At 42.0% G+C, this 27,852-nt stretch overlaps 1 protein-coding gene and 1 pseudogene across 1 annotated transcript in view; both read left to right on the forward strand.

Annotated features, from left to right (window-relative positions):
- The window catches only part of APOO (apolipoprotein O), a 113,883-nt gene extending 95,330 nt beyond the window's left edge, over window positions 1-18,553 (forward strand). Inside the window, exons 7-9 of the mRNA XM_089656907.1 lie at window positions 12,601-12,705; window positions 13,976-14,058; window positions 18,360-18,553. Coding sequence (XP_089513033.1) covers window positions 12,601-12,705; window positions 13,976-14,056 — 186 coding nt within the window. The 3' untranslated portion in view covers window positions 14,057-14,058; window positions 18,360-18,553. The remainder of the gene's footprint in view (window positions 1-12,600; window positions 12,706-13,975; window positions 14,059-18,359) is intronic.
- On the forward strand, window positions 9,432-9,546 carry LOC149471030 (U2 spliceosomal RNA; annotated as a pseudogene).
- Window positions 18,554-27,852: the final 9,299 nt, after the last annotated feature.

Raw genomic sequence — 27,852 nt, forward strand, 5'->3', positions numbered from 1 at the left:
AATGCCATCTTGACTCTCACTAATCCATTGACAACGCTCCCAAACATACAACAGGTTCTTGCGCGTTTTTCATTGATTTCGGGTCTCCATATTAATTTGGATAAGACTGTCACTCTCAATATTAATCTGACCTCAGATCTGGTTTCGCACCTTCAATCCCACTTCCCTTACAAATGGGCCTCCTCTTCACTGGAATACTTGGGCATTCGCCTGACCCCCAACCATGGCTCTTTGTTGGCTGCGAATTATTATCCATTGCTTCGCTCTGTGTCCTCCCTTATGCAGTCTTGGCAATTCCCACACCTTCCCTGGATAGGACGGGTTACTTCGGGGAAAATTACTATCCTACCTAAATTGTTGTATTTTTTTGCATCTCCAAGTGTGGATTCCTCCTCATCTTCTTTGGTTGATTCTGGCAAGGATTATGCGATTTATCTGGGCTGACAGACGCTCCAGAAACACGCTTTTTGCCCATAGACTGCAGAGAGGTCTTGGGGTACCTAATGTAGCTAAGTATTACCAGGCGACCCAGATTGTACCCCTGTCTATGTTGCACGCTTCCTCTGATGTCCCACTCTGGGTCCTTTTGGAACTATCTAACTGTGCCCCCATTGCGACATCGATGCTTTTATGGCTCCCCTCTGCCCAACGCCCGAGGATATTGAGTCCCATTATGCTCCATGGCCTACATATGTGGGATTCAGTACGCAATTCTAATGGCTTGATGTCACCCGTTCTACCCTTGCTCCCCATTGTCAATAATCCTCTTTTTCCGCCAGGTTTGGATTAGCCAGGGGCGTTCTCTTGGTGGGTGGCCAATGGTTTTTCGCAGGTGCAACACTTTTTGACCTCTAGATTCTTCCCCACCTGGAACTCTCTTCAGTAATCACGGGATGTCCCTCACGTGAAATGTTTCCGTTATCTTAAATTGTGGCACTGGTTGACCTCACTGCATGGCACTTACGCTTTTCCATATCACAAATCTGCCTTTGAACAGCTTTGCCAACAGCGTCCAGACACCCCAGGTCTTGTTTCCCTACTTTAAGCACCCTTGAATTGGCGCTCAATGCGCACTTCTCTATCATATGTTGCCCAGTGGGAGCGTGACTTGGGGGCGGTCGTGGATCTGGAGGACTAGAATAAGGCCTGGTTGTTGATAGCTAAATGTTCATTTAATACAGCCAGGCTGGAGGCGGCATACAAATACTGTTTGTTGGTATTAGATCCTGACTCATATAGCCCAGGCGAACCCTGCCTATAGTGATCTCTGCTTTCGGGGTTGCAGCCATCGTGGAGATGTGTTGCGTATATGGTGGTCATGCCCGAGAGGTTCGTTTTTGGTCTCGTTTGTTTGGCCTTCTTTACACCTTGTTCCATCTCTCCATACACCGGGAGGCTTGGTATGCATTGCTTCATTGTCCCATACCGGGCCTGTTGGTTCACCAGCAGAAGTTGGCTTCCGATTTGTTTTTGTCGGCCACTAGAACGATTGCTGGAAAGGCCCGTCTGTCCCTCTTCAGGGGGTGCGGGATTGCATGACCACTCTGATGCTCAATGAACGGATGTTGTGTATCCATAATGACTCCCAATGAGAATTTTAGAAAATATAGGAGCCATGGTTGACATATGCTTCTCTCATGCTCCCCTTTTGCTCTAGTCCTTCTTTGTTAAATTGTCTAAAAAGCTTACTAAAAACCATTGAAATAATAAATATTAATTCTTGCAAAAGCTGGCTGTACGCAGTTAGAACAGCGTGTGCCCCTGCCGGCTCAACAATTCAGTTCCTCAATTCACTTTCATTAAAGGAGCCAGTCTGAAAAATGTCAGAAAACAGTGCTGTGTGTGTATGTATATCCTGTATATGTGTGTATGTGTGTGTGTATATATATATATATATATATATATATATATATATATATATATATATATATATATATATACAGCTGTGTTCAAAATAATAGCAGTCAGACATCACTAACCTGATCAATCAGACAGACCCAACAGTCATGACATGCATGCTGCTGATTCTGTGTAATTGAATCACTAATTGAAAGGGGCATGTTCAAAATAATAGCAGTGTGGAGTTCTATTAGTGAGGTCATTCATTCTTTGAAAAACAGGTGGCAATTATTGCCCTTATTTAAGGAAAGAAGACAGCAAATGTTGTACATGCTGGTTACAGTGCATTTCTCTCTAAAATTCTGAGGAAAATGGGTCGTTCCAGACATTGTTCAGAAGAACAGCGTACCTTGATTAAAAGGTTGATTGGATAGTGGAAAACATATAAAGAAGTGCAGAAAATGATACGCTGCTTAGCTAAAATGATCGCAAATGCTTTAAAATGGCAACCAAAACCTGAAAGACGTGTAAGAAAGCAAAAAAACTACCATTCGAATGGATAGAAGAATAGCCAAAATGGCAAGGACTCAGCCAACAATCAGCTCCAGGAAGATCAAAGAAGGTCTAAAGTTACCTGTGAGTACTGTTACAATTAGAAGACGCCTATGTGAAGCCAAGCTATCTGCAAGAAGCCCCCGCAAAGTCCCACTGTTGAAAGAAAGACCTGTGCTGAAGAGGTTACAATTTGCCAAAGAGCACATTGACTGGCCTAAAGAGAAATGGCGCAACATTTTGTGGACTAATGAAAGTAAGATTGTTCTTTTTGGGTCTAGTGGCCGGAGACAGTTTGTCAGACGACCCCCAAACACTGAATTCAAGCCACAGTACACTGTGAAGACAGCGAAGCATGGTTGCGCAAGCATCATGATATGGGGATGTTTCTCATACTACGGTGTTGGGCCTATTTATCGCATACCAGGGATCATGGATCAGTTTGAATACATCAGAATACTTGAAGAGGTTATGCTGCCTTATTCTGAAGAGGAAATGTCCTTGAAATTGGTGTTCCAACAAGACAACGACCCCAAACACACCAGTAAACGTGCAACATCTTGGTTCCAGAGCAACAAGATTGATGTTTTGGAGTGGCCAGCCCAATCCCCGGATCTTAATCCAATAGAAAACTTGTGGGGTGACATCAAAAATGCAGTTTCTGAGGCAAAACCAAGAAATAGAGAAGAACTGTGGAATGTAGTCCAATCATCCTGGGCTGGAATACCTGTTCACAGGTGCCAGAAGTTGGTTGACTCCATGCAACACAGATGTACAGCAGTTCTCAGAAACAGTGCTTATACAACTAAATATTCATTAAGTGATTCAAAGGAAAGCAAAATCTTCAAACATTTTTCAGTTTATATAGTGAATGTTTGAGTTTGTAAAGAAGAATACAAACACTGCTATTTTTTTGAACAGTCTAATATTCACTTTTCTTCAATTTTTTTAGAGGAACAACACAAATTTTTTATATTTTTCTTCATGTTTTGATTTGGAATAGAATGTGTAGTGTTCCCAATGCATTTGTGTGTATGGAAATAAAAGCTATTAGAAGGATTTTCAGCTTTATTCACTTTTTTCAACATACTCCTATTATTTTGAACACAACTGTGTGTGTATATATATATATATATATATATATACAGTCAGGTGCATAAATATTGGGACATCGACACAATTCTAACATTTTTGGCTCTATACACCACCACAATGGATTTGAAATAAAACGAACAAGATGTGCTTTAACTGCAGACTGTCAGCTTTAATTTGAGGGTATTTACATCCAAATCAGGTGAACGGTGTAGGAATTACAACAGTTTGCATATGTGCCTCCCACTTGTTAAGGGACCAAAAGTAATGGGACAATTAGCTTCTCAGCTGTTCCATGGCCAGGTGTGTGGTATTCCCTCATAATCCCAATTACAATGAGCGGATAGAAGGTCCAGAGTTCATTTCAAGTGTGCTATTTGCATTTGGAATCTGTTGCTGTCAACTCTCAAGATGAGCTCCAAAGAGCTGTCACTATCAGTGAAGCAAGCCATCATTAGGCTGAAAATACAAAACAAACCCATCAGAGAGATAGCAAAAACATTAGGCGTGGCCAAAACAACTGTTTGGAACATTCTTAAAAAGAAGGAACGCACCGGTGAGCTCAGCAACACCAAAAGACCCGGAAGACCACGGAAAACAACTGTGGTGGATGACCGAAGAATTCTTTCCCTGGTGAAGAAAACACCCTTCACAACAGTTGGCCAGATCACGAACACTCTCCAGGAGGTAGGTGTATGTGTGTCAAAGTCAACAATCAAGAGAAGACTTCACCAGAGTGAATACAGAGGGTTCACCACAAGATGTAAACCATTGGTGAGCCTAATTAACAGGAAGGCCAGATTAGAGTTTGCCAAACGACATCTAAAAAAGCCTTCACAGTTCTGGAACAACATCCTATGGACAGATGAGACCAAGATCAACTTGTACCAGAATGATGGGAAGAGAAGAGTATGGAGAAGGAAAGGAACTGCTCATGATCCTAAGCATACCACCTCATCAGTGAAGCATGGTGGTGGTAGTGTCATGGCGTGGGCATGTATGGCTGCCAATGGAGCTGGTTCTCTTGTATTTATTGATGATGTGACTGCTGACAAAAGCAGCAGGATGAATTCTGAAGTGTTTTGGGCAATATAATCTGCTCATATTCAGCCAAATGCTTCAGAACTCATTGGACGCCACTTCACAGTGCAGATGGACAATGACCCAAGCATACTGCAAAAGCAACCAAAGAGTTTTTTAAGGGAAAGAAGTGGAATGTTATGCAATGGCCAAGTCAATCACCTGACCTGAATCTGATTGAGCATGCATTTCACTTGCTGAAGACAAAACCGAAGGGAAAATGCCCCAGGAACAAGCAGGAACTGAAGACAGTTGCAGTAGAGGCCTGGCAGAGCATCACCAGGGATGAAACCCAGCGTCAGGTGATGTCTATGCGTTCCAGACTTCAGGCTGTAATTGACTGCAAAGGATTTGCAACCAAGTATTAAAAAGTGAAAGTTTGATTTATGATTATTATTCTGTCCCATTACTTTTGGTCCCTTAACAAGTGGGAGGCACATATGCAAACTGTTGTAATTCCTACACCGTTCACCTGATTTGGATGTAAATACCCTCAAATTAAAGATGACAGTCTGCAGTTAAAGCACATCTTGTTCGTTTCATTTCAAATCCATTGTGGTGGTGTATAGAGCCAAAAATGTTAGAATTGTGTCGATGTCCCAATATTTATGGACCTGACTGTATATAATATTTTTTTTCTCATTAAGAACCTCTTTGGTGCCTGTCATCTTCCTAGGTCCCATTTAGTTATTAATGAGTCTGTTTAATTGTTTGTTTTTTTAAGCCATATATAAATAGCTTCCCTCTCTGGCCATCCCTACCTGTATAATTAAGCCCTGCACAGGTAAAATATGTTAGAGAGAAGTTGGCCATAGGCAGGAACTTTCAGCATGCCAGATTGTGCAATACACTTTTATAGAGTGACATCATCAGTGTTTTTGCTCCTTAGATTTCCTAGTCTGTAAGCCATCATCATAAAAGTGTCCACATATGGACCATTTTATTGATCTGGGGGCCTCTATTTTGTGTAATCAGTTGGCCCCATAAACTTTCCCAGTGAAATTTGGTCTGATCCGCAGTGTTAAGGCTGCATTCTGGGAAAACCGCAAAATACACAAGTGAAATGCATAAACATGGTCTTCTTTATGTGGACTTCTTTACTTGCTAATGTCTTTTTGTTATTCTGCAAAGCTATTCTTGTGATTTGTACACATCTGCCACACCACACACACTGGTTCGGCTTGACAGCATCTTGGATTGTCTCTGCTTGTAGACAGAGCTGATGACGTTGATTAATTTTTGAATGAGCAGGCTAGACTCAGAGAGTGTTGTAGTATGCAATATGGAGAAGAAGGTATGTGATACATAAGACTGACTGAACAGAAGGACAAATCCTTTAGTAGCTTACACCATGCACATTCATGTATTACAGTAGTGTATTTAACTGTTTTTTGCAGTTGTGCTTTAAACTGGTCACACCTATGACAAGCTACATGTTTAACCTACTATTTACCTACATTATTTTGTATTCTGTTTCAGACAGCTTACTTAAACAACCTATTAAATTTATGTTTGGTCAGGTGGGCCTTCACACAATACAACTATTGGAAAATGTTGCTCATCTAACAGATGGGATGTAAGTTGAATCCAATTGTGTGTGGTCAGCTTTCATTTGATGTAGAATATAGCTGACACAATATGAACATGTTTGCGTTTGCTAGAAAATGCCTGTGACAGTTAGCACAGCATAGCTGCCAGCTTTGTGGATCCTCTGTGTCAGCGCATCATATTTACTAAGAAACCAAATTTTGTGCAAACTTCCACCATTTGTGACCTGAGTGAACCAGGACCTATGATTGCTGCAAGACAATTAAATTATGCAACAGCAGTTATCTACTCTGCTGATTGTTGATAGAGGAGGCACTACAGGACTTTGTTTCCTTCAATTTGTATATAAGGCTGGTGTGGCTTTAGCTATACTACCCAGACATCTGTGTGTAACCAGCAGAAACTTAAACTGGCCATAGATGGTTCGAATCTTGGTCAGTGCAGTAGGGACCGTCGAGATTTGAACCATCTTCGGGCAGGCTGATTGTACTCAATTCGATTGTTGTACTTGATTTTTCATGGGATTATTGTCAGTGGCTATAGCCGCTAGCAATATTCACCGTGTTCTCCCGGCAGGGACGGCTCTCCTCCACGCTCCAACCCCGCTGGGAGAACACAATAGCTCCACGGAAGTCACTGTCATTTTTGATAGTTAATTGGTATTAAACCAAAAAACAAAAATGTAGCTTACTGATTTCTTGGGCATGGTGGCTGCATTAGTTTTTCTTCATTACTTTTACCTGGTAATCCTGCCAATAAGTCTGGTATTATTCAACTTTCTTTAACAGACCAAGCTGTCAAGCAAGAGTAGCAATTAGGAGGTTGAGAAAAAATTAACACTGATGGAAGTGCCTACATGGGTCAGCTTTTTTCATTTATGTAAAACCTTTATGCCAGAAAGAGAAAACCTATGCTATAAACAGTGCGCATTAAAAAGCGTTAGACAATGTGGCTGTCCAGAGGTGTCTCCATTGCTCCTCCAGAGGAGTGGAGACACCGTAAGCCCGAAAGTGAGTTACTGGGGGGACCACCGGTGAAAATAAAGAAGAAGAAAAAAGACCAAAAAGAAAACAAATGCAGCCACCTCATTTAAAGTGGCTATATAGGCTCAAGGTTTTTTTTATCTCCATGTATTCTTTGCAGCGGGATCCCAACCCCCCCCCCCCCCCCCCAAACCTTACCTGTGCCCCAGCAGCAGGAGCCCGTTGGCCAATGAGGAGAGAGCGGGGGGGGGGGTCGAGCTGTGGCTCTATGTGTCTTATGATCGTGTGAAGCGGCTCAGGGATTAGCATGCAGCGGTGCCCCCAGGGCGAGCAGCTTTCACTGGGGGAACTGCTTGAGCGGGAAGAGCCAGGAGCGCTGGCAGGATCCCAAAAGTTGTTGTTTCATGTCCTTTATATCTGTCCTCTGGGAGAAAAAGATTTAGAAATTTACAATAAATGATAGGTTCACCTTTGGGGACATGTTACATGTTCCACCCATATTTAGGGTGGAACATGTGACATGCTCCTGCAGCTGCTTTCCGATATCCCCCCCCTCCCCCCCCCCGGTAACAGCGGGCAAGGGATCTTCTCCCCACACCCACTGTCACAATTCACAAAAGAGTACGGGCACGTCATGCATTCACAGGCTTTGCAGCCGATGGCTTGTACTATAGTTCTCTGAACTACCAGGGTGTTGAGTGCTGTGGTAGTTCATTGATTCTTCCTGTCATTGTGTAACTGCTTGCCCATACGAGGTACCAGCAGACAGCTTACACTGACATTTAGCAGGAGTCCTGCATTGCACCTGCAATCTGTTGATTGTGGGTGCAATGTTTGCCAGGTTCCTACAGAAAAAAAATTGTAAATACATATTTTTTTACCTGCAAAAAAAAGTGCATTTATTCTATATTTTTTCCAAAATGTGAATTTATCCTTTAATTTCTAGTAGCTAGGGGCAGGTAAGTATAGACATGTTTGTTATTTAAAAAAAAAGCTTTAGTGCCACTTTAAGGATTGGTATATTGCAATATATTACATTTTTGTTTTATATCGCTTTGATTTGCATTTAGACTCTAAAACATCAAGAGTGGATTTATACACATGTACAGCTTGTCTTCTAGTGCTTGATGCCGTTCTTTCAGTATTGACTTCTGTACGATGACATAGAGCAGTGATGGCGAACCTATGGCACGCGTGCCAGAGCTGGCACGCAGAGCCATCTCAGTGGGCACGCCAGGAAGAAGAGGAAGATGAGCGCACACTGAACGGCCATCCAGATCTCGTCCACACTGCACCCCCATCAAACTACATCTCCCACATGTCTCTGGGGCCAGGGTGGGTGTGGATGAGAGGAAACGGCTCCTATGTGGATCTGGCACCAGGGGTGATGTAGCCGGGGATGGGCGTAGAAGAGAGGAAGAGGCTCCCACACTGCTGCGGGGCCAGGGGCGATGTGTTCAGCGTGGATGGGAATGAGCTGCTGGGTTGGAAGCCACACCGACACTGCCAGAGGTGAGATTAACTGCTTGCAGTGTCATCCATCAGTGCCCAGAAGTGTCACCCATCAGTGCCCAGCAGTGTCGCCTGTCAGTGCTGCCCAGCAGTGCCACCTGACAGTGCCCAGCAGTGTCGCCCATCAGTGCTGCCCATCAGTGCCACCCATCAATGATACCCAGCAGTGCCGCCGATCAGTGCCGCCTGTCAATGCCTCCAGTTGGTGCTATCAGTCAGTGCCGCTTATCAGTGCCCATCATTGCTGCATATCAGTGCATCATCAGTGCCTCCTCATCAATGCCCACCAGTGCCGCCTCATCAGTGCTACCTATCTGTGCCGCCTCATCAATGCCCATCAGTGCTGCCTATTAGTGCAGCCTCACCAACGCACATCAAAGAAGTAATATTACCTGTTTGCAAAATTTTATAATAGAAGCAAAGAAAATCTTTTATGTTTTTAATTTTTTGCTCTTTTTTCATTTATAGTGCAAAAAATTAAACACCCAGTGGTGATTAAATACCACCAAAAAAAGCTCTATTTGTGTGAAAAAATGAGTGTTGAATGACCGCACAATTGTCATTGTCAAGTGCAACAGCACTAAATGCTGAAAATTGGTCTGGGCAGGAAGGGGGTAGAAGTGCCTGGTAGGCAAGTGGTTAATTGCAGTGTTGGCACTTTGAAATAAAAAAGTTGGTTTTGTGTTGCAGTTTTGGGCACTCAGACTCAAAAAGGTTCACCATCACTGACATAGAGCATAAGACAGAGCCTGGAGATAACAGCACTGCTCTGATCTTGTACTGTAAACTAAGGGCATTGCTTGGGATTGGTAGGGCACATGTGGTATCGCTTCTCGGCCTTTTGGCTAAGATCAAGTGTAGTATCTGTTCTTATCAGTGTCCAGTGGGGGTGCTACCGACCATTCTAGTTTACGGGGATGGTTGTTGTACAGTACCCTCACTGGAATGATGGGGGTCTGGATGGCTATTACGGGGAGGACAGAAACCGGGGAGCGCCATGATTCGTTCTGGGGCCTCGGGAGTAATTCTCCTTTGGAACGTCTGAAGGACCCAGTTGCCTCCTGATTTGGACGGTCTACCTTGGTCTGGCCTGGGGCTGGGAAGGCAGAGAGTCCGCAAACTAGGTGCCCCCTGAGTAGTCGCCTCAGGGGTGCTCTGAGTAACACTTGGGTGTGGGACCCCATGCTGTGAATGAGCACATGGTCACCGAGTTTAACACTTTTTGCACTGCGCCTCTAGGACCGGGCCTTTTGGTCAAGTTCTGGGCAATTTTTTTGCTACAGGCCTCAGGGTCTGGTCAGTGCACAATTTGGGCACGACACTTTTTATTATTTTTATAGATTTATTTAATTATTATTTATTTATTTATTTTTCCTCACCCCACGTTTGTCACCTTTTACTTTTGTGTGTGTTTTTCTCACAGGATGGAGGGTGTGGGTCCTCGGGCCTACCCTGACGTCTAGGGGGAGGATGTGTGGCCATACGGTTCCTTCCTCCCCTGTCCCTAGGGGGTTTTCTCTTCGGGAGAACCCCCTGACCTAGTACTGGATGTCCGGCTTCGGCTGGACATAAGGAACGGTGGTCCACCAGGCCTTTTGGCCAGGAGGACCAAATGGGAACCTTGTCCCTGTCAGGAGCTTCGTGCCCCGGGGGATCAGGGTAACGGTTCAACCCCTTCGGGGGTAGGACAAAAGCACACCCTTAAGTGCACTTTTTGTGTGGTGTTTTGCACTTGCACTTTTTTGTGAACACTTACGGGTTTTTTCGTTATAGCTGCACGTTTGCGGACTTAAAAAACATGTGGTATCCTGTAACAATGAATCCCCGCTGAAAGTCATCTGATTATGTGGGTTTAGAAGATCATCTCTCTCTGGTATTTGTGTATATTTGGTGTGTTTCTGAAGGCAAAACATTTTTTTCTCCTTTTGTTTTAGACAGTGGTTTTAATTGTCTAACTTACTTCCTGTTCTAGTAATGACATGGTCACAGGGAGGAAATGAGCAGTAAAATCTCAACAGAGGCTCAAACTCTTAACTAAAAAATAAAAGTTTTAGCTGGAGGTAGACTTTACATAGAATGAGAGCAATTTACTAAGACTACAGCAGCCAGAATCCAGAGCAGCTGGCCCATTTTTCATTACCAACTGATGCGGCCGCTGTGTGTGTTGTACAATAGTGGCATCAGCAACATAGAGTATGTGAGGCCGTGTTCCAGCAGCAATACTAGCGACTTCCCGTCTGCTGCCACAACTAGAGAAAGTCGGCCTGAATGTGTATCTGCCTTTTATCAATACAAAGCTTAACCAGTTGCCGACCGCAGATAGCCGAATGACAGCTACACTGCGGCCAGCCAGTTCTGGGAGGGCGTCATCTGACGTCCTCCCAGAACGCGCTCTCCTGCGTGCCCCCCGGGGCGCACACCCGGCGATCTCCGTGATCACTGTGTCCTACGGACACAGCTGATCACGTGATGTGGTAAAAGGCCAATCACAGCAGCTTTTTACAACATAATCAGCTGTGTCCAATGACACGCTGATCACAGAGAAATGCAATTGCCGGTTCTCGGCTGCACTTTCCTCACGCTGTCAGAACATGGGGAAAGTACTGCCGAGAACCGGCAGTTGTCAGAGCAGGGATCGGCACCGATCATCAGGGCACTGATGATCAGTGCCCTGACGATCAGTGCCCAGCAGTTCCACCCACCTGTGCCCAGCAGTGCCGCCCACCACTGCCCAGCGGTGCCACCCACCTGTGCCCATCAGTGCCACCCACCTGTGTCACACACCTGTGCCCATCAGTGCCACCCATCAGTGCCACCCACCTGTGCCCATCAGTGCCACCCACCTGTGTCGATCAGTGCCACCCATCAGTGCAGCCCAGCAGTGCTGCCAGTCAGTGCCCAGCAGTTGTGCCAGTCAGTGCCCAGCAGTGCTGCCAGTCAGTGCCGCCTATCAGTGCTATCAGTACCCATCATCAGTGCCGCCTATCCGTGCCACCTCATTAGTGCTGCCTATCAGTGCCCATCAGTGCTGCCTATCAGTGCCCATCAGTGCTGCCTATCAGTGCAGCCTCATCAACGCACATCAGTAAAAGAGAAAAATTACCTGTTTGCAAAATTTTATAATAGAAACAAAGAAACCTTTTTTTTTTTCAATTTTTTGCTGTTTTTTGTTTATAGCGCAAAAAATAAAACCCCCAGTGGCAAGTAAATACCACCAAAAGAAAGCTCTATTTGTGAGAAAAAAAAATGCTAAAAATTTCATATGGGTACAATGTTGCATGACCACGCAATTGTCATTCAAAGTGTGACAGCGCTGAAAGCTGAAAATTGGCCTGGTAAGGAAGGGGGTATAAGTGCCCTGTAGACAAGTGGTTAATCTAATTGGTGGCGGTGTAGAGGCAGAAGGATGATGTCCTGATTTCCACCTTGATTTTAGTTTCGGCAGCAGACGGGGAGTCACCCCTACTGCTGTTGGACAGAGCCCCAGACTGCATTTAGCTAATTCTACTACAATATAGTACAGCACACACAGCGGCCATATCAGGTAGTAATGGAAATAGTTTGTTTGGGCCAGGTTGGCTTAAACAAACCATTTAAAGTCAAAGTAATACTGGAATTTCCAATGTAAGAGTTTGTTGTTGCACATTTGTTGTTCAGTTCGCATTCTCCAGGTGAGGAGGTAACCCTGCTGTTTTCCTTAATTCTAAGGCAGAAATACTGTGTGTAAATCACAAGAAGAGCTGGACAGAATTACAAATCCTCAGACATATATACGACAGTTCACATATAATCTATTTGGCAGTTTGCCTGGAGTTCAGCTTTAATCTTGGTAGCATGTTTTTCTAATTAAATATATAACTTTATGTTCTGTTTGTTGATTGTGTCCCTAATGTGGCGTACCCCTGCCCTCTGTAAATTAATCTTTACTGCAACAGTTTTTAAACTGCAGAATGCAATTATAATATGTTTTTTTGTTCACTTCATTTGCTTTAAGGATACGAGTACAGTGCTGTATGACTGGAGCCTCCAAGGCCTTGTAACCCTGGAGTCTTTGTGGAAAGATGGAGGAAAGAAGAAGTCTGCCAAAAAAGAAGAAAAGGTAGGACTGTTACACAAATATATACTTGTCAAAATGTGTAAGTTGTAAAAAAATAAAAATTTCTGTTAACATATATTGGTGTTTCAGGGATTAAACAGACAAACAACAAACTTGCCAGTTATTTTAAAATATATAATTTTTAGTGGCTAGGTTAATCCTCATGGCCAGCCTATTGCCTGGATTGTACAGTCTTGGTACAACCCCTATATCCTATGGATGCATTCAAGCACTCTGTACCAGCAATCAGAAAATATCCCCTCGCTTGTGTTTGCAGTATCAACACCAAAGCTGCAAGGAGTGCTGGTGAGATTTAACGTGATATTAAACGCATTTTTGTTTCCAAAAAAAAAAATAACAAACATGTCATACTTACTTGCTCTGTGCAGTGGTTTTGCACAGAGCAGCCCCGATGCTCCTCTTCATGTATCCCCTGCTGGTGCTCCTGGCCCCTCCCTCCTGCCTAGTGCCCCCAGAGCAAGCAGCTTGCTATGGGGGCAACCAAGCAGAGTCGCCCCCAAGCCTCTGCTCTGCATGTTTATTCACACACAGAGCCATAGCTCTGCCTGGCCCTCTCTCTGTCCTCATTAATTACTCACTGTTATTGAGAGCAGTGAGAGCCAATGGCTCAATGTCTCAGCCAATGAGGAGGGAGTGTCCCCAGAGTGCTGAGGCTCTCGTGCACATTGCTGGATCATGATGGGGCTCAGGTATTAGAGGGGGCTGGGGGGCTGCTGCACACAGAATGTTTTTTACTTTCATGCATAGAATGCATGAAGGTAAAAAACCTTGCGCCATTACAACCACTTTGAGGACTTGTGCTGAGTATCCAATAAAACCCATGAATGTGGCCATCAAAGAGGTCTGCTTTGGTATAGAACGTTCTCTTAGAAGAGTTGGTTGACACAAAGTTAAGTGTAATTCTCAGATTTTTTTTCCCGCTTCCACTGTCAAAACATGTTAAGTGAAATTACTATAATTACTGAGTAGATAGCATAGACAGAATACCAGCAAGGACACCAAACAAACAATGTTGTTAGTTCCCATGTAAAGTTGAACAGACCTTTAAGACATAATTGCGATGGGGAATTCCAAAACCAGAACTAATGCTTCCCCATTTCTAATATTTTCTTGCGTTTTCCTACGTCATTTACTGGCACGCTCATTACTGTAAAAGAGGTAATTCTGCATGAACAAAATATTTCCTAGACTTAAATACTGTGTTTCAGGATATCACACAGATAATTTAATAAGGTGTTTATTTCATTTAAAGTCTACCCCATCTGTGAACAGTAACCAGGCATCGCCTGAGGAGACTAGACCGCTTGAGAGTTCATCTGAAAGCTCTAAATAAAGGTGAGTCTTATGGACTGAATATCTGTCAGTTTGTTGTACATGCTAAAATGAAGACCACTCAGGTTAAAACAAAACAAAAAAAAAAACAGGCCTGTTTTATTAGATGGATTGAGTTGATTCATGTGTTACCTAGAGCAACCAATCAGGTTTTATGCCTTGGTGGAACAAAAACTGAAATCTTGGTATATATATGAGACATTTATTTATTTTTACTTATATTAACATGCATGTGAAAATAGATTGTGTTAGCCGCTTGCAGAGTGCCCCAGGTATATATACTGCAGTGGGGTGGCTGCTCTGCGCTGGATCACGTACATGATCCAGGATTTCCAGGTGGGGGCCTACGCGTGCCCGCCGCCCTATCTGTGCCCTCATTAAAATCAGTCAGCGGGTCCCAGCCAGTGATTTATGACTGGGACCTGCTTATCGATTGAGCGAATGACAAAACCTGTGTTTACTGCAAAGCAGGGAGATAAAACAGTCACATCTCTTAGTAAAAGTAACACACTTTTCACTTTTTAGGCAGACAGATAACCCTTTGATTGCCCCTATATGTTAACCTCTTACCAGCCAGTGTCATTAGTACAGTAACAGTGTATAGTATTATCACTGATCACTGTATTAAGTGTCACTGGAGATGTCAGTCCCACTTAGTTCCCACCCAGTGTCACTTCGTGTCAGATTCCCCACTGCACTATCACAGGCCCATTATAAGTCGCTGATCACCGCCATTACTAGTATAAAAAAAAAAATTCCAGTGTATATATATCATCATTTGTAGACACTATAACGTTCACACAAACCAATCAATATACACTTTTATTGTGATTTCTCTTTTCACCAAAGGCATGTTAGCAGAATACATTTTGGCCTAAATTAATGCAGAAATTAGATTTTTTTTTTTAATTGGACATGTTTTATAGCAGAAAGTAAAAAATACTGGCCATGCATGATCATAATTTCTTTAGAAAATATTTGTTCTCTGAATGTTTGTTTAATTTGCTAACGGGGTCAACTGGATGATCGCTTTTCACTCTAGTGTCAAGAAAATTAGGAGCAAGATGGAAATTTTTTCTAAAACAAACAAAACTCTTAACTGTGCATGTGGTTTTCATTCAGGAAACAATTTACATATATATGTAATATACTTGTTCTAGGACAGAAGAAGCCCATTTATTACAATTTGAATTACATTCACGTAGATCTGGATTAAATTTTAAGGGCTTTCGAACAAAATTGGTTGTCTCAATGCTGCAAGATCAAATGATCTGCTGAATGATTTCTCAGAAGTTTCATCTGAACTTTTGAATTACAGTGCCTTGAAAAAGTATTCATACCCCTTGAAATTTTCCACATTTTGTCATATTACAAACAAAAACGTAAATGTATTTTGTTGGGATTTTAAAGTGGCACATAATTGTGTAGTGGAAAGAAAATGATAAATGGTTTTCAACATTTTTTACAAATAAATATCTGAAAAGTGTGGCGTGCATTTGTATTCAGCCCCATGAGTCAATGTTTTGTAGAACCACCTTTCTCTGCATTACAGCTGCAAGTCTATTTGGGTATGTCTCTACCAGCTTTGCACATCTAGAGAGTGACATTTTTGCCCACTCTTCTTTGAAAAATAGGTCAAACTGTCATATTAGTTAGCGAATGTCTGTGAACAGCAATTTTCAAGTCTTGCCACAGATTTTCAATTGGATTTAGGTCTGGACTTTGACTGGGCCATTCTAACACATGAATATGCTTTAATCTAAACCATTCCATTGTAGTTCTGGCTGTATGTTTAGGGTCGTTGCCCTGCTGGAAGGTGAACCTCTGCCCCAGTCTCAAGTCTTTTGCAGACTCTAACAGGTTTTCTTCTAAGATTGCCCTGTGTTTGGCTCCATCCATCTTCCCATCAACTCTGACCAGCTTCCCTGTCCCTGCTGAAGAAAAGCATCCCCACAACATGATGCTGCCACCACCATGTTTCATGGTGGGGATGGCATGTTCAGGGTGATGTGCAGTGTTAGTTTTCCACCACACATAGTGTTTTGCTTTTAGGCCAAAAAGTTCAATTTTGGTCTCATCTGACCAGAGCACCTTCTTCCAAATGTTTGCTGTGTCCCCCACATGGCTTCTCGCAAACTGCAAACTGGACGACTTATGGCTTTCTATCAACAATGGCTTTCTTCTTGCCACTCTTCCATAAATGCCAGACTTGTGGAGTGCACGACTAATAGTTCTCCCGTGGACAGATTCTCCCACCTGAGCTGTGGATCTCTGCAGCTTCTCCAGAGTTACCATGGGCCTCTTGGCTGCTTCTCTGATTAATGCTCTCCTTGCCCTGTCTGTCAGTTTAGGTGGACAGCCATGTCTTGGTAGGTTTGCAGTTATGCCATACTCTTTCCATTTTCAGATGATGGATTGAAAAGCGCTCCATGAGATTTTCAAAGATTGAGATATTTTTTTATAACCTAACCCGGCTTTTAACTTCTCCACCGCTTTATCCCTGACCTGTTCCTTGGCCTTCATGATGCTGTTTGTTCACTAATGTTTTCTAACAAACCTCTGAGGGCTTCACAGAACAGCTGTATTTATACTGAGATTAGATTACTCACAGGTGGACTCTATTTATTAGGTGACGTCTGAAGGCAATTGGTTCCACTAAATTTTAGTTGGGGTATCAGAGTAAAGGGGATTGAATACATATGCACACCACGCTTTTCAAATATTTATTTGTAAAAAAGTTTGAAAACCATTTATCATTTTCCTTCCACTTCACAATTATGTGGCACTTTGTGTTGGTCTATCACATAAAATCCCAATAAAATACATTGTTTTTGGCTGTAACATGACAAAATGTGGAAAATGTACAGGGGTATGAATACTTGTTCAAAGCACTGTAAATTCAATTGGTGTCTGGACAGCTGTGGACAGTTCACCCATTAGACACAATCAAACATTTCTCATGTACACCAGAGTGACTGTTTATAACAGATTTATAAAAAAATGTGGTGGGAAATCAGACCATTGTAATGATGAATTTATCAATAAGAAGCAATAACCACACAGGTTATAAAGCCAGATTACAGATCAACTATTTACATATTTCTGTTCAATGTGTACTTATAGTCCTTTCAGAGAATGAATGATTATACGGTATAAATTGATTTATTTAGTTCATTAAATATATTTTTGTCCAAACTGTGCATTCCTTTGTATTTCAAATTAATGTTTATAAACCTTAACAAGTACAAAATACTGCATAGTGATGAGGACCATCATAACCTCTCAGAACCTTGTGCATCTGGATTCAGGGCCGGTTCTTATCAGGAATGTGGCATGCTTTCCCATGCATTTCCCATGCATTTCCCATGCATTGCGCTTTTACAGCTTATTTGAATGGGCTGCAAGATGCATTGGCCTGTACTAAAAGTAGAGCTTGTGCTACTAGTAAAAACGCACTGCACCAAACTGCATGGTACTGTGGTACCATGAGATTTGGTGCCTGCAAACGCACGGTATTTTCAATCTGCTTTTGGGGTGCCATTATCAGTACATTGGCACCAGCATGTAGATAGCAAGAGCAGTGTGCCTTTCCCGCACTGCATTTTGGTGCGAACCAGGCCGCATTGTGAGTGCTTTACATGTACCTGGATTTAGGCTGGCCTTTTACTGGTAGAATTTCATTCAAAGTTTATCATTTTAGGAATGTTCATTATATTTTCCAAGTGAGAGTGGGGTCAAATAGACATTTTTTTGTTGACCACAGCGACGAGAAAATTTGAAGGAGCAAAATGGGATGTTTTTTCTCGAACGAACACATTTCTAACAGTGAATGATTTTTGTTTGGTAAAGTCCATTCACTCAAATTTCAGAAGTTAAAAGCAAGCTTTTTTTTTTACTTTCAAATAAAGTAATGGAAGTCAAGTCGTTAAATTTACTGAGAATTTTTATATGAATGTTCGTCCAAAAGTCTACTATAGGCCAGCTTTAGTATGTGTGTGTCTCTTTTGTACCTGAATTCTGTATGGGTATTTAGATTCACTATATGTGAATAATGTTTACCTGAATTCATTCAGTGTGTATGAGGTCTACCTGCTTTTGTGCATGTACAAAAAGACAAGCTGTGGCTCTCGTTAGGACATATTTAAAATATACAGATCTAATCCTGTGTTCTGAGTACCCAAAATGAGCACTTGCATCACACATGTACTTGGTGTCAGTCACTTTGATGCGTACCTCATGTATATACCTCATGTATATCTCATGCTTACCAGGATTGAGTGAATAACATATTTCTCTGTGTACAGGTTCCTCCATTGTGCGGATACATTGTGGAACAGCTTCCAGTCCATCTCAGGAAATCCACAACTTGCACTGATACACCAGAGGGAGTGTCTTTGTGAACTAAGGCACATGCACTTAGCAATTACTCATGATCCAAAGTCAGATTCTGTTATTTATGTACCAAATTAACATCAGTCAATAAAATATTTTATTTGCATTTGTTTTAGCTTTAATTGCACGCATTTACAGATTAATTTTATTATTATTTTTTTATATTATTTCTTACAGGTACTTATAAAGTGCCATCAACTTATGCAGCATTTTACATATATATTGTACATTCACATCAGTCCCTGCCCCCAAGGAGCTTACAATCTAAAGTCCCTAACTCACATACATAAACATACTAGAGCCAATTTAGACAGGAGCCAATTTGCCTACCAGCATTTTTGGGTTGTGTGGGAGGAAACCAGGGTACTAGAAGGAAACCCATGCAGGCACAGGGAGAACATGCAAACTCTAGGCAAGTAGTGTCTTGTTTGGGATTCAAACCTATGATCCTAGTGCTGCAAGGCTGAAGTGCTATTTTCTTAGCCACTGTGCTTTAGAAAATGTATATTAAATTTAGATAATAATGGAGACTTGTCATGAAAAAATGCAGAGCCTATTGCTTTTGACCTCTGGTCAGTATACCTAGCTTTCTATGGCTTTAACCGTACTTTACTGCTCACTGACCTGGAATAAGCATCCAGTCACAGCTCTCAAAATTCCAAACCTGCACTTTTGCCAAGCCAGTATCTCAAATTACAATACAATGGGAGTGCCAGTAAAACTGACAAGAGACTAGCATTTCCAAATGGAGAGGTCAGAAACAGAAGCCTCCATGTTTCTGTTAACACAGGACTCTTTAATTGTTTTAGGAAACAAAGTCAGCATATTCTTCAGGACTGTACAGTGAAATTGCAATACAATGCATCTTGTTCCTTGCACCACTAGAGCTCAACCCCTAGCCCCTTGAGTATATTAATCTGGGATTTCTCAAAACCAGTTCAAGGTGTAATTGTGCCTAGTGATCAAATAAAGAGATTCAGCCCTGAACTTTACAAATTCTGCATATATTACTCATGGTTAACCACTTTGCTATTTAAAAAAAAAATCAGTGTCTTAGCTTCATGGTCTGTGAGAGGGTACAATTGTTGACTAAAGTACCTGCATGAATTCTGCCCAAGGGTAAATGTACTCTGTGAGTTTCCTGCAAATCCTTATTCCATAAATATTCTGATAGTTGGTGAAGACAACACCCAAAAAGTATGGGTAATTTGGATAGATTGTGCTTAATAATTAAAAGATGGAGGGTACATGCTCACATTGGAAGAAATTGGTTTAGTCTTTTAACTTTTTAACTTCCCCTTTCACTGTTATAGTCTGAGCCACTAGCACCATATTTAGTATGGGTCTTTCACTGCCTTCTAAAGCCTAGTACATATGTGATGAATGTCTGGCAGCAATGACCGGTTCAATAGAAACCGGCTGACATTCGGCCCCTGTGTATTGCATCCAGTCTGACTGAATAAGGGGCTTGACTGAAAAAGGTCTGTCGGTCAGCTCCCTATTCTTGTCCAATGGCTGGAGTATTCTGGCAACCCCCTCCCCCTGTCAGAACACAACAGCGCAGCAGGGTAGATCGCTGTACTAACATTGCATAGTTAGGACAGCAGCTCTTCCCGGGCTGTCAGTTTTTGCATTCAGCCCACTGAGTTGATTGAAAAAAAACTAGTAGTGTGTACCAGGCTTTACCTGAAGAATAACCCTCTCACAACTTGTAAAATGGCCAGGCACTGTGCCTTGATGGAGTAAAGTACATATGCGCTATTATCTTTGTACGTTGTGAAGGAGCGAAGGTAGCAACACAACGCTTCTCTGGCCAGGAAGGTCTGCCTGCAACTGTACAAATTGCAGGCTGTTGTACAACCTGCAGGGGTACCTTTGCTTCACACAGATCCTGCCCCAAAACACGACTGCCACCAAGAAAAATCAGCTCAATGGTATAGGCTTAAAGGTAATTATCTCAGTAGTGGTTTTATGTTTAGCATTGACATGGCCATCTAGCATCCATCTTCCTCCAGACCTCAGTGTAAAGCAGAACCAACATCACTTTTGACTGGTTTTCTAAGAGAGCATCAAAATGGAGTTTTTATTTCAAAAAGTCAAAATCTTCAAACTCCAGTAGAGTAAATGCAACGTTGCGAGTTTTATGCAGCTCATTTCTTGTACAATAAAAGTCCTGAGCACAAGCTAGCCAAAATGAAATCTCACAATGACCTATGAGCCTTTTCCTATTCTTGACAAGTTATACAACTGTCTCATTAGTTATATCTGGAGTAAAACCACAGGTTATGGTACAGTCATAAAGGTTAATGATTACAATAAAAAATATTTCCTTATGCTAAGATAAAGGGTAAAAGAAAAACAGGTCACTTTCCTAGCAAGATGACCGATAATTATCTTAATTACAAAAGCTTTTGGCCTATAAAATGCACCAGCCCATTGTTTTGTGTCCTGGTGGTGTAATAGTCTTTGTCTACTGACCCCAGTGCTAACTTAGGACAGAACTGAAATCCAGTGTGCTGGATGTGCAGAGGATGCAATAGATTTAGCTGTTTTATGCTAGCTAAACTTGCTTCAAGTTCCAATGTGAATATTTTCCATGTGATCTATGCTCACCGGCCACTTAATCAAGTACACCTGTTCAATTGGTTGGTAACACAAATTGCATCAGCCAATCACATGGCAGCAACTTTATGCATTTAGGCATGGTGAAGACGACTTGCTAAAGTTCAAACTGAGCATCAGAATGGGGTTGGTGCCAGACGGGCTTATCTGAGTATTTCATAAACTGCTGATCTACTGGGATTTCACGCTCAACCATCTCTAGGGTTTACAGAGAATGTTTTAAAAAAGTTAAAATATCCACTGAGCGACAGTTGTGTGGATGAAAATGCCTTGTTGATGTCAGAGGAGAATGGGCAGACTGGCTGCTGCGATATTCAGATGGTAGGGTCAGAATTTGGCATAAGCAACATGAAAGCATGGATCCATCCTGCCTTTTATCAATGGTTCAGGCTGGTAGTAGTGGTGTAATGGTGTGGGAGATATTTTCTAGGCACTAGAAAGGTGTAGCTAATAAAGTGGCCGGAGAGTGTAAATATGCACTGGTCCTCTCTGTTCTTGATCTACACTTTTTTTTTTAAACCAGATGGTAAAACTGCTAATGTTTTAAAGCTTCACATGCATCCACCAACTCCTCCACCAAATGTAGATTTGCTCAACCAGGTTGGTGACCTGACTGTCCTCTACTGGAGTTAAGAAATACAGGTAGGTTGTCTCTGATTGGACAATGAAGAAGCAGCAGCAAACAGATGAGCTCATTATTTTGCTCACTCTGCACTTTCCTTCTTTAGAATGTTATTCCGGATTAAATCTTAAACTGGCCATAGATATAATTAAATTTGGAAGGTTTAGCAACATGTATGGCCATTCCCTCTCAACAGAAGTCGGATCAAACAATCAACTTCTGTTGAACAGGAATGTTGGAAAGGTTTTGTTGATTTGCAGCTGCAGCCACTAAACTATGTCCAGCATCTTCCTGGCTGGAATACATCCAGCATCATCTAGCAATGTCCTCCTCAACATTACTGTCCCTGGCCAGACCTTTTCCCTCATTGGATTTTAGCTCTTTCAATCATGGAGGCTCAGCATCTCATCTGGCCGTTACCTAAGGCATTCTCTATGCAAATGAAGTTCTCTAAGAACACCCATTCCTTTATAGACTGACTCCCACTCATCAAGGTATTTTGATATTTACATAGCTATTCCCAACCCACTGCTTCATCTGGTCTCAGGGGTCTTGAGAGGATTACTGAGACGGGCGTGTGATATATTCAGGAAGCTATGTACAGCACCCTGCTGGCTGCTCCCATCAGCCTCTATATACCTACATTGCAGAAGAACAAAGACCTAGTGATGATTTCTCTGGGTCTAAAATGAGGTATGTAATGAAAACGAAGGTTTTTTTAAAAAAATTTTAGTTGATGAGGGGGATCAGGGGAAAATATCAGCAAATTAAAACTTCAGCTTCAAACAAGCTCTCATAACTGGCTCAATGCCAAGGTTTCCACTTTTTGCGGGTTATTAAAAATTACATTTGCCAGACTGCCATTAACGAAATCTGTAACTGTATACTATACTTAAAAAAAATAAAGAAATGAACAGGAAGGGGTGGTTTTCAGATATCTTATTTAAGCAAAATGTTTTTACACGTCAGTTTTGGCAGTAATAAATAAACAAGTACCAGATGTTTGGAACATGAACTTCTAAGTGTGCAGGTGGTGTCCGGTTCCTCCCTATATTAACCAAGTAGGACTTGGGAATTGTTGTGTTTGCAAAATGTTAAATGAGATCATTCACAAGAGTTCATGTGCAGGTTGAAGGGGATCATGACAAAATCTAAGCTTGTCTGTGACTACAATAAACTGTAGAGATGGTTATTTTACAGGTAGGAGCATGTTTGGCTTGTCATGGCTTTTTCATCTTTAGTGATGTGAAGGAAATGAAATGCGTTAGCGTGTGACAAACAAACTATGATTTTTATTTTTTTTTAAAGTATTCAATCATTGCACCAATGACACCTTGGTAATCTGTGGTGTCAGTCTGTCATTGCATTGCTATTGAAAAACTCCTATAGCAAAGCAGGTTATATCCATCTGGTATTTCTTTTTTAAATATTAGCTCTAGAATTCTTGTATTGAAGTTTAAAATGTAAAAGCTTTACCAGTGTTTTCATACCTTTTCTGTCTTGCTGCCTTTGGAAGCAGCTTGACTTTCATTGCCCCTCTTTTTTTTTTTTTGGATTTGATATGTACAACCTGTGTTTTTTATAAGCATGCATTAGGTTTTTTTATGGGATTATATTGGCTTGCATATAGTTTACATACCAATTTGTACCATGCTGCATCTGTCAATATACTATACTAGTTGTGATATATCAGTTATTCTATAGTTTATTTGGCTGCAAAGCAACATTTCATCATTTAAATATGCTACAGTATCTCCCAGAAGTGAGTACACCATTGCTACAATGTGACGTAGTGAGTGTACAGCTTGTATAACAGTGTAAATTTGCTGTCCTCTCAAAATAACTCAACACACAGCCATTAATGTCTAAACCACTGGCAACAAAAGTAAGTACACCCCTAAGTGAAAATGTCCAAATTGGTCCCAATTAGCCATGTTCCCTCCCTGATGTCATGTGACTAATTAGTGTTACAAGGTCTCAGGTGTGAATGGGGAGCAGGTGTGTTAAATTTGGTATTATCGCTCTCACTCTCTCATACTGGTCACTGGAAGTTCAACATGGCACCTCATGGCAAAGAACTCTCTGAGGATCTGAAAAAAAGAATTGTTGCTCTACATAAAGATGACCTAGGCTATTAGTAGATTGCCAAGACCCTGAAACTGAGCTGCAGCACGGTGGCCAAGACCATACAGAGGTTTAACAGGACAGGTTCCACTCTGAACAGGCCTCGCCATGGTCGACCAAAGAAGTTGAGTGCACGTGCTCATCGTCATATCCAGAGATTGTCTCTTGGAAATAGACATATGATTGCTGCAGAGGTTGAAGGGGTGGGGGGGTCAGCCTGTCAGTGCTCAGGCCATATGCTGCACACTACATCAAATTGGTCTGCATGGCTGTCGTGCAGGAAGGAAGCCTCTTCTAAAGATGATGCACAAGAAAGCTTGCAAACACTTGCTGAAGACAAGCAGACTAAGGACATGGATTACTGGAACCATGTCCTGTGGTCTGATGAGACCAAGATAAACTTATTTGGTTCAGATGGTGTCAAGCATGTGTGGAGGCAACCAGGTGAGGAATACAAAGACAAGTGTGTCTTGCCTACAGTCAAGCATGGTGGTGGGAGTGTCATGGTCTGGGGCTGCATTAGTGCTGCCGACACTGGGGAGTTACAGTTCATTGAGGGAACCATGAATGCCAGCATGTACTGTGACATACTGAAGCAGAGCATGATCCCCTCCCTTAAGAGACTGGGCCACAGGGCAGTATTCCAACATAACGACCCCAAACACACCTCCAAGACAACCACTGCCTTGCTAAAGAAGCTGAGGGTAAAGGTGATGGACTGGCCAAGCATGTCTCCAGACCTAAACCCTATTGAGCATCTGTGGGGCATCCTCAAACGGAAGATGGAGGAGCGCAAGGTCTCTAACATCCACCAGTTCCGTGATGTCGTCATGGAGGAGTGGAAAGGGACTCCAGTGGCACTGGTGAACTCCATGCCCAAGAGGGTTAAGGCAATGCTGGAAAATAATGGTGGCCACACAAAATATTGACACTTTAGGCCCAATTTGGACATTTTCAGTTAGATATGTACTCACTTTTGTTGCCAGCGATTTAGACATTAATGGCTGTGTGTTGAGTTATTTTGAGGGGACAGCAAATTTACACTGTTTATACAAGATATATAGTTGTGTTCAAAGTAATAGCAGTCAGACATCACTAACCTGATCAATCACTGTTTTTGGTAGAAATGATATTTCTACATGGCAAATAATTTACTAGCAGGTGTAGTAGAGTAATAGAAGTCCAACAGTAATCTGTCGGATTCCGACTGGGACCTAATATTTATGTATTCCCATAAATGTTCCCTTAATGTCTCGACGCAAGAAAATGGCTGCAAACTGGCCTCTAGATGGTACCGAACCCCTTTGAGAATCTCTCATTTCAACCCCTCCTTTCCCAACAGTTGTTGGAGATGTGGGACTTCAGATGGGTCATTTCTCCACATCTGGTGGTCCTGTCGAGCATTCAACCATTCTGGCAGGAGGTCCATAGGCTTGTAGTGTCTGTAACTACCTTGCCCTTAGCTCTGTCTCCGGCTCAGTTCCTTCTCCATCATTCTTCCATTCCTAGGTGACAATATTTTAAATCTTTAGCCATGCATATGGTCAATGCAGCCAGACTCTGTCTTCCCGTTCTATGGGGCTCCACCCGCCCTCCCTCTATACGTGACTGGCTGACCCATGTAGGTAAAATGGCGGAAATGTAAGAACTGTTTGCGACTGCACTTGACACCCGTACTAAATTCTCCCATATCTGGGCCTGCTGGACTCACTTCATAACTACCCCTACATACCAATCCCTCATGGACCAATCTGTCTAATTTAATTTAGTCCTCCCACTGGTGATACTCCATTACACTTGATCATACGGAAGGCAACGTACTCCCCCTCAGTGTTTTATTCCCAACTGATTGATATTGGTGATAGTTTAATTCATAACCTCATCCACTTATGACCCTCTGTATTGACGATGATGCTCGTTACCCCCCTTTTTTTACTTTACCCCTTCCCAGCGTTCCCTTCCTCTCCACCCCCCCCCCCCCCCCTTCTCCCCCTTTTTTTTTTTTTTCTTTTCTCTGCTCTTCTTCTCCCTCTCACTCCCATTTTTTTTTTCTTTCTCTCTCTTCTTTCCCTCTTCTCACATGCTTTGATATATTTTGGATACTCTTCAAGAGAACATTAGGCATGCTAATAACATATTCTCCTTACTTTCATTAGCGGCCCTCACGACAATTTGTTTGCTTTTAGATACCTCTATCATCGTAAGATTATGGTTTTCCCTTCGGCATATACACCACATCTATCCTCCCTCCCTCTACTGCTCTGCACTGTGAACTATACACATAGGAGGTCCGACGCTGCAACCTTTCAAATCGCATTACAATAACGCCTGAGTATTACAAGCATATCCTTGTTGTATAACACAAAAAACAGCGCAAAAATTAAATAAATAAAAATAATCACAAATAAATAAATGTCCGTGCAAAAATATATATATATATATATATATATAATAATTCAAACATAAGTCCTTATTTTCCGAAAAGGATTTTCAAGACAATGTTCCAAAATGTGCTTCCACCTAATCACCACGTGAAAAATAATATTGACCGCACTCACCAGATGGAGGTGAGTAATAAGCCTCATAGGATATAAGGGATCCTATAGCCCCTCGGGAGAAACTCAAATCGCCTTCTTCACCCTGCTTAGATACAGCAATCGACTCCACTCTACTTCTCCATGGAATCCTCAATAATGTGCAAGGAAAGAAAGGCTACATAGTGTAATACTGCCACTCAATACCATATAAATCGATAGAATAAGGACACTCACATGTTTCAATAAAATAACAGGCCTTGTTTAATAGCCTCAAAGGCTTCAAAGGAACAAGTTTCCAAATTGTAAATATAGGGATCTCACGCTTTAAGAATCACTGTAGAAGATGACCAGCTTTCCACCTCTAAAATGGCCGCTTGAACCGCAAAAGTCGGCGTGCGTTCCAAATACCGGAAGTGACGTAGGCCAAGATGACGGCAGACTGGAAGTGCGTCAACGCGTTTCGCCCCACCCATAGGGCGTTCTCAAGACCTTGTCGTAGCCTAGTATATCAACGTTGCACATATTTTTGTACTCGACTTCTTGCTTTTTCATTATATGCAATGCCAAATGTCTTATCTAAGCTTCATTTGCATATCTTTTATATCATTCTGTATTTCATCAATAAACTTTCATGGAATAAAAAAATAATAGGAAAAAAAAAAAAATCCAACAGACCCAACAGTCATGACATGCATGCTGCTGATTCTGTGTAATTGAATCACTAATTGAAAGGGGCATGTTCAAAATAATAGCAGTGTGGAGTTCTATTAGTGAGGTCATTCATTCTTTGAAAAACAGGTGGCAATTATTGCCCTTATTTAAGGAAGGAAGGCAGCAAATGTTGTACATGCTGGTTACAGTGCATTTCTCTCTGAAATTCTGAGGAAAATGGGTTGTTCCAGACATTGTTCAGAAGAACAGCGTACCTTGATTAAAAAGTTGATTGGAGAGGGGAAAACATATAAAGAAGTGCAGAAAATGATAGGCTGCTCAGCTAAAATGATTGCAAATGCTTTAAAATGGCAGCCAAAACCTGAAAGACGTGTAAGAAAGCGAAAAACTACCATTCGAGTGGATAGACGAATAGCCAAAATGGCAAGGACTCAGCCAACAATCAGCTCCAGGAAGATCAAAGAAGGTCTAAAGTTATCTGTGAGTACTGTTACAATTAGAAGACGCCTATGTGAAGCCAAGCTATCTGCAAGAAGCCCCCGCAAAGTCCCACTGTTGAAAAAAAGGCATGTGCTGAAGAGGTTACAATTTGCCAAAGAGCACATTGACTGGCCTAAAGAGAAATGGCGCAACATTTTGTGGACTGATGAAAGTAAGATTGTTCTTTTTTGGTCTAGGGGCCGGAGACAGTTTGTCAGACCACCCCCAAACACTGAATTCAAGCCACAGTACACTGTGAAGACAGTGAAGCATGGTTGCGCAAGCATCATGATATGGGGATGTTTCTCATACTACGGTGTTGGGCCTATATATCGCATACCAGGGATC

The sequence above is a fragment of the Staurois parvus genome, unplaced genomic scaffold (assembly GCF_062004578.1).
Source record: "Staurois parvus isolate SC_StPar_1 unplaced genomic scaffold, SC_StPar_1.0 ptg000029l, whole genome shotgun sequence".
Classification (NCBI taxonomy): Eukaryota; Metazoa; Chordata; class Amphibia; order Anura; family Ranidae; genus Staurois; species Staurois parvus.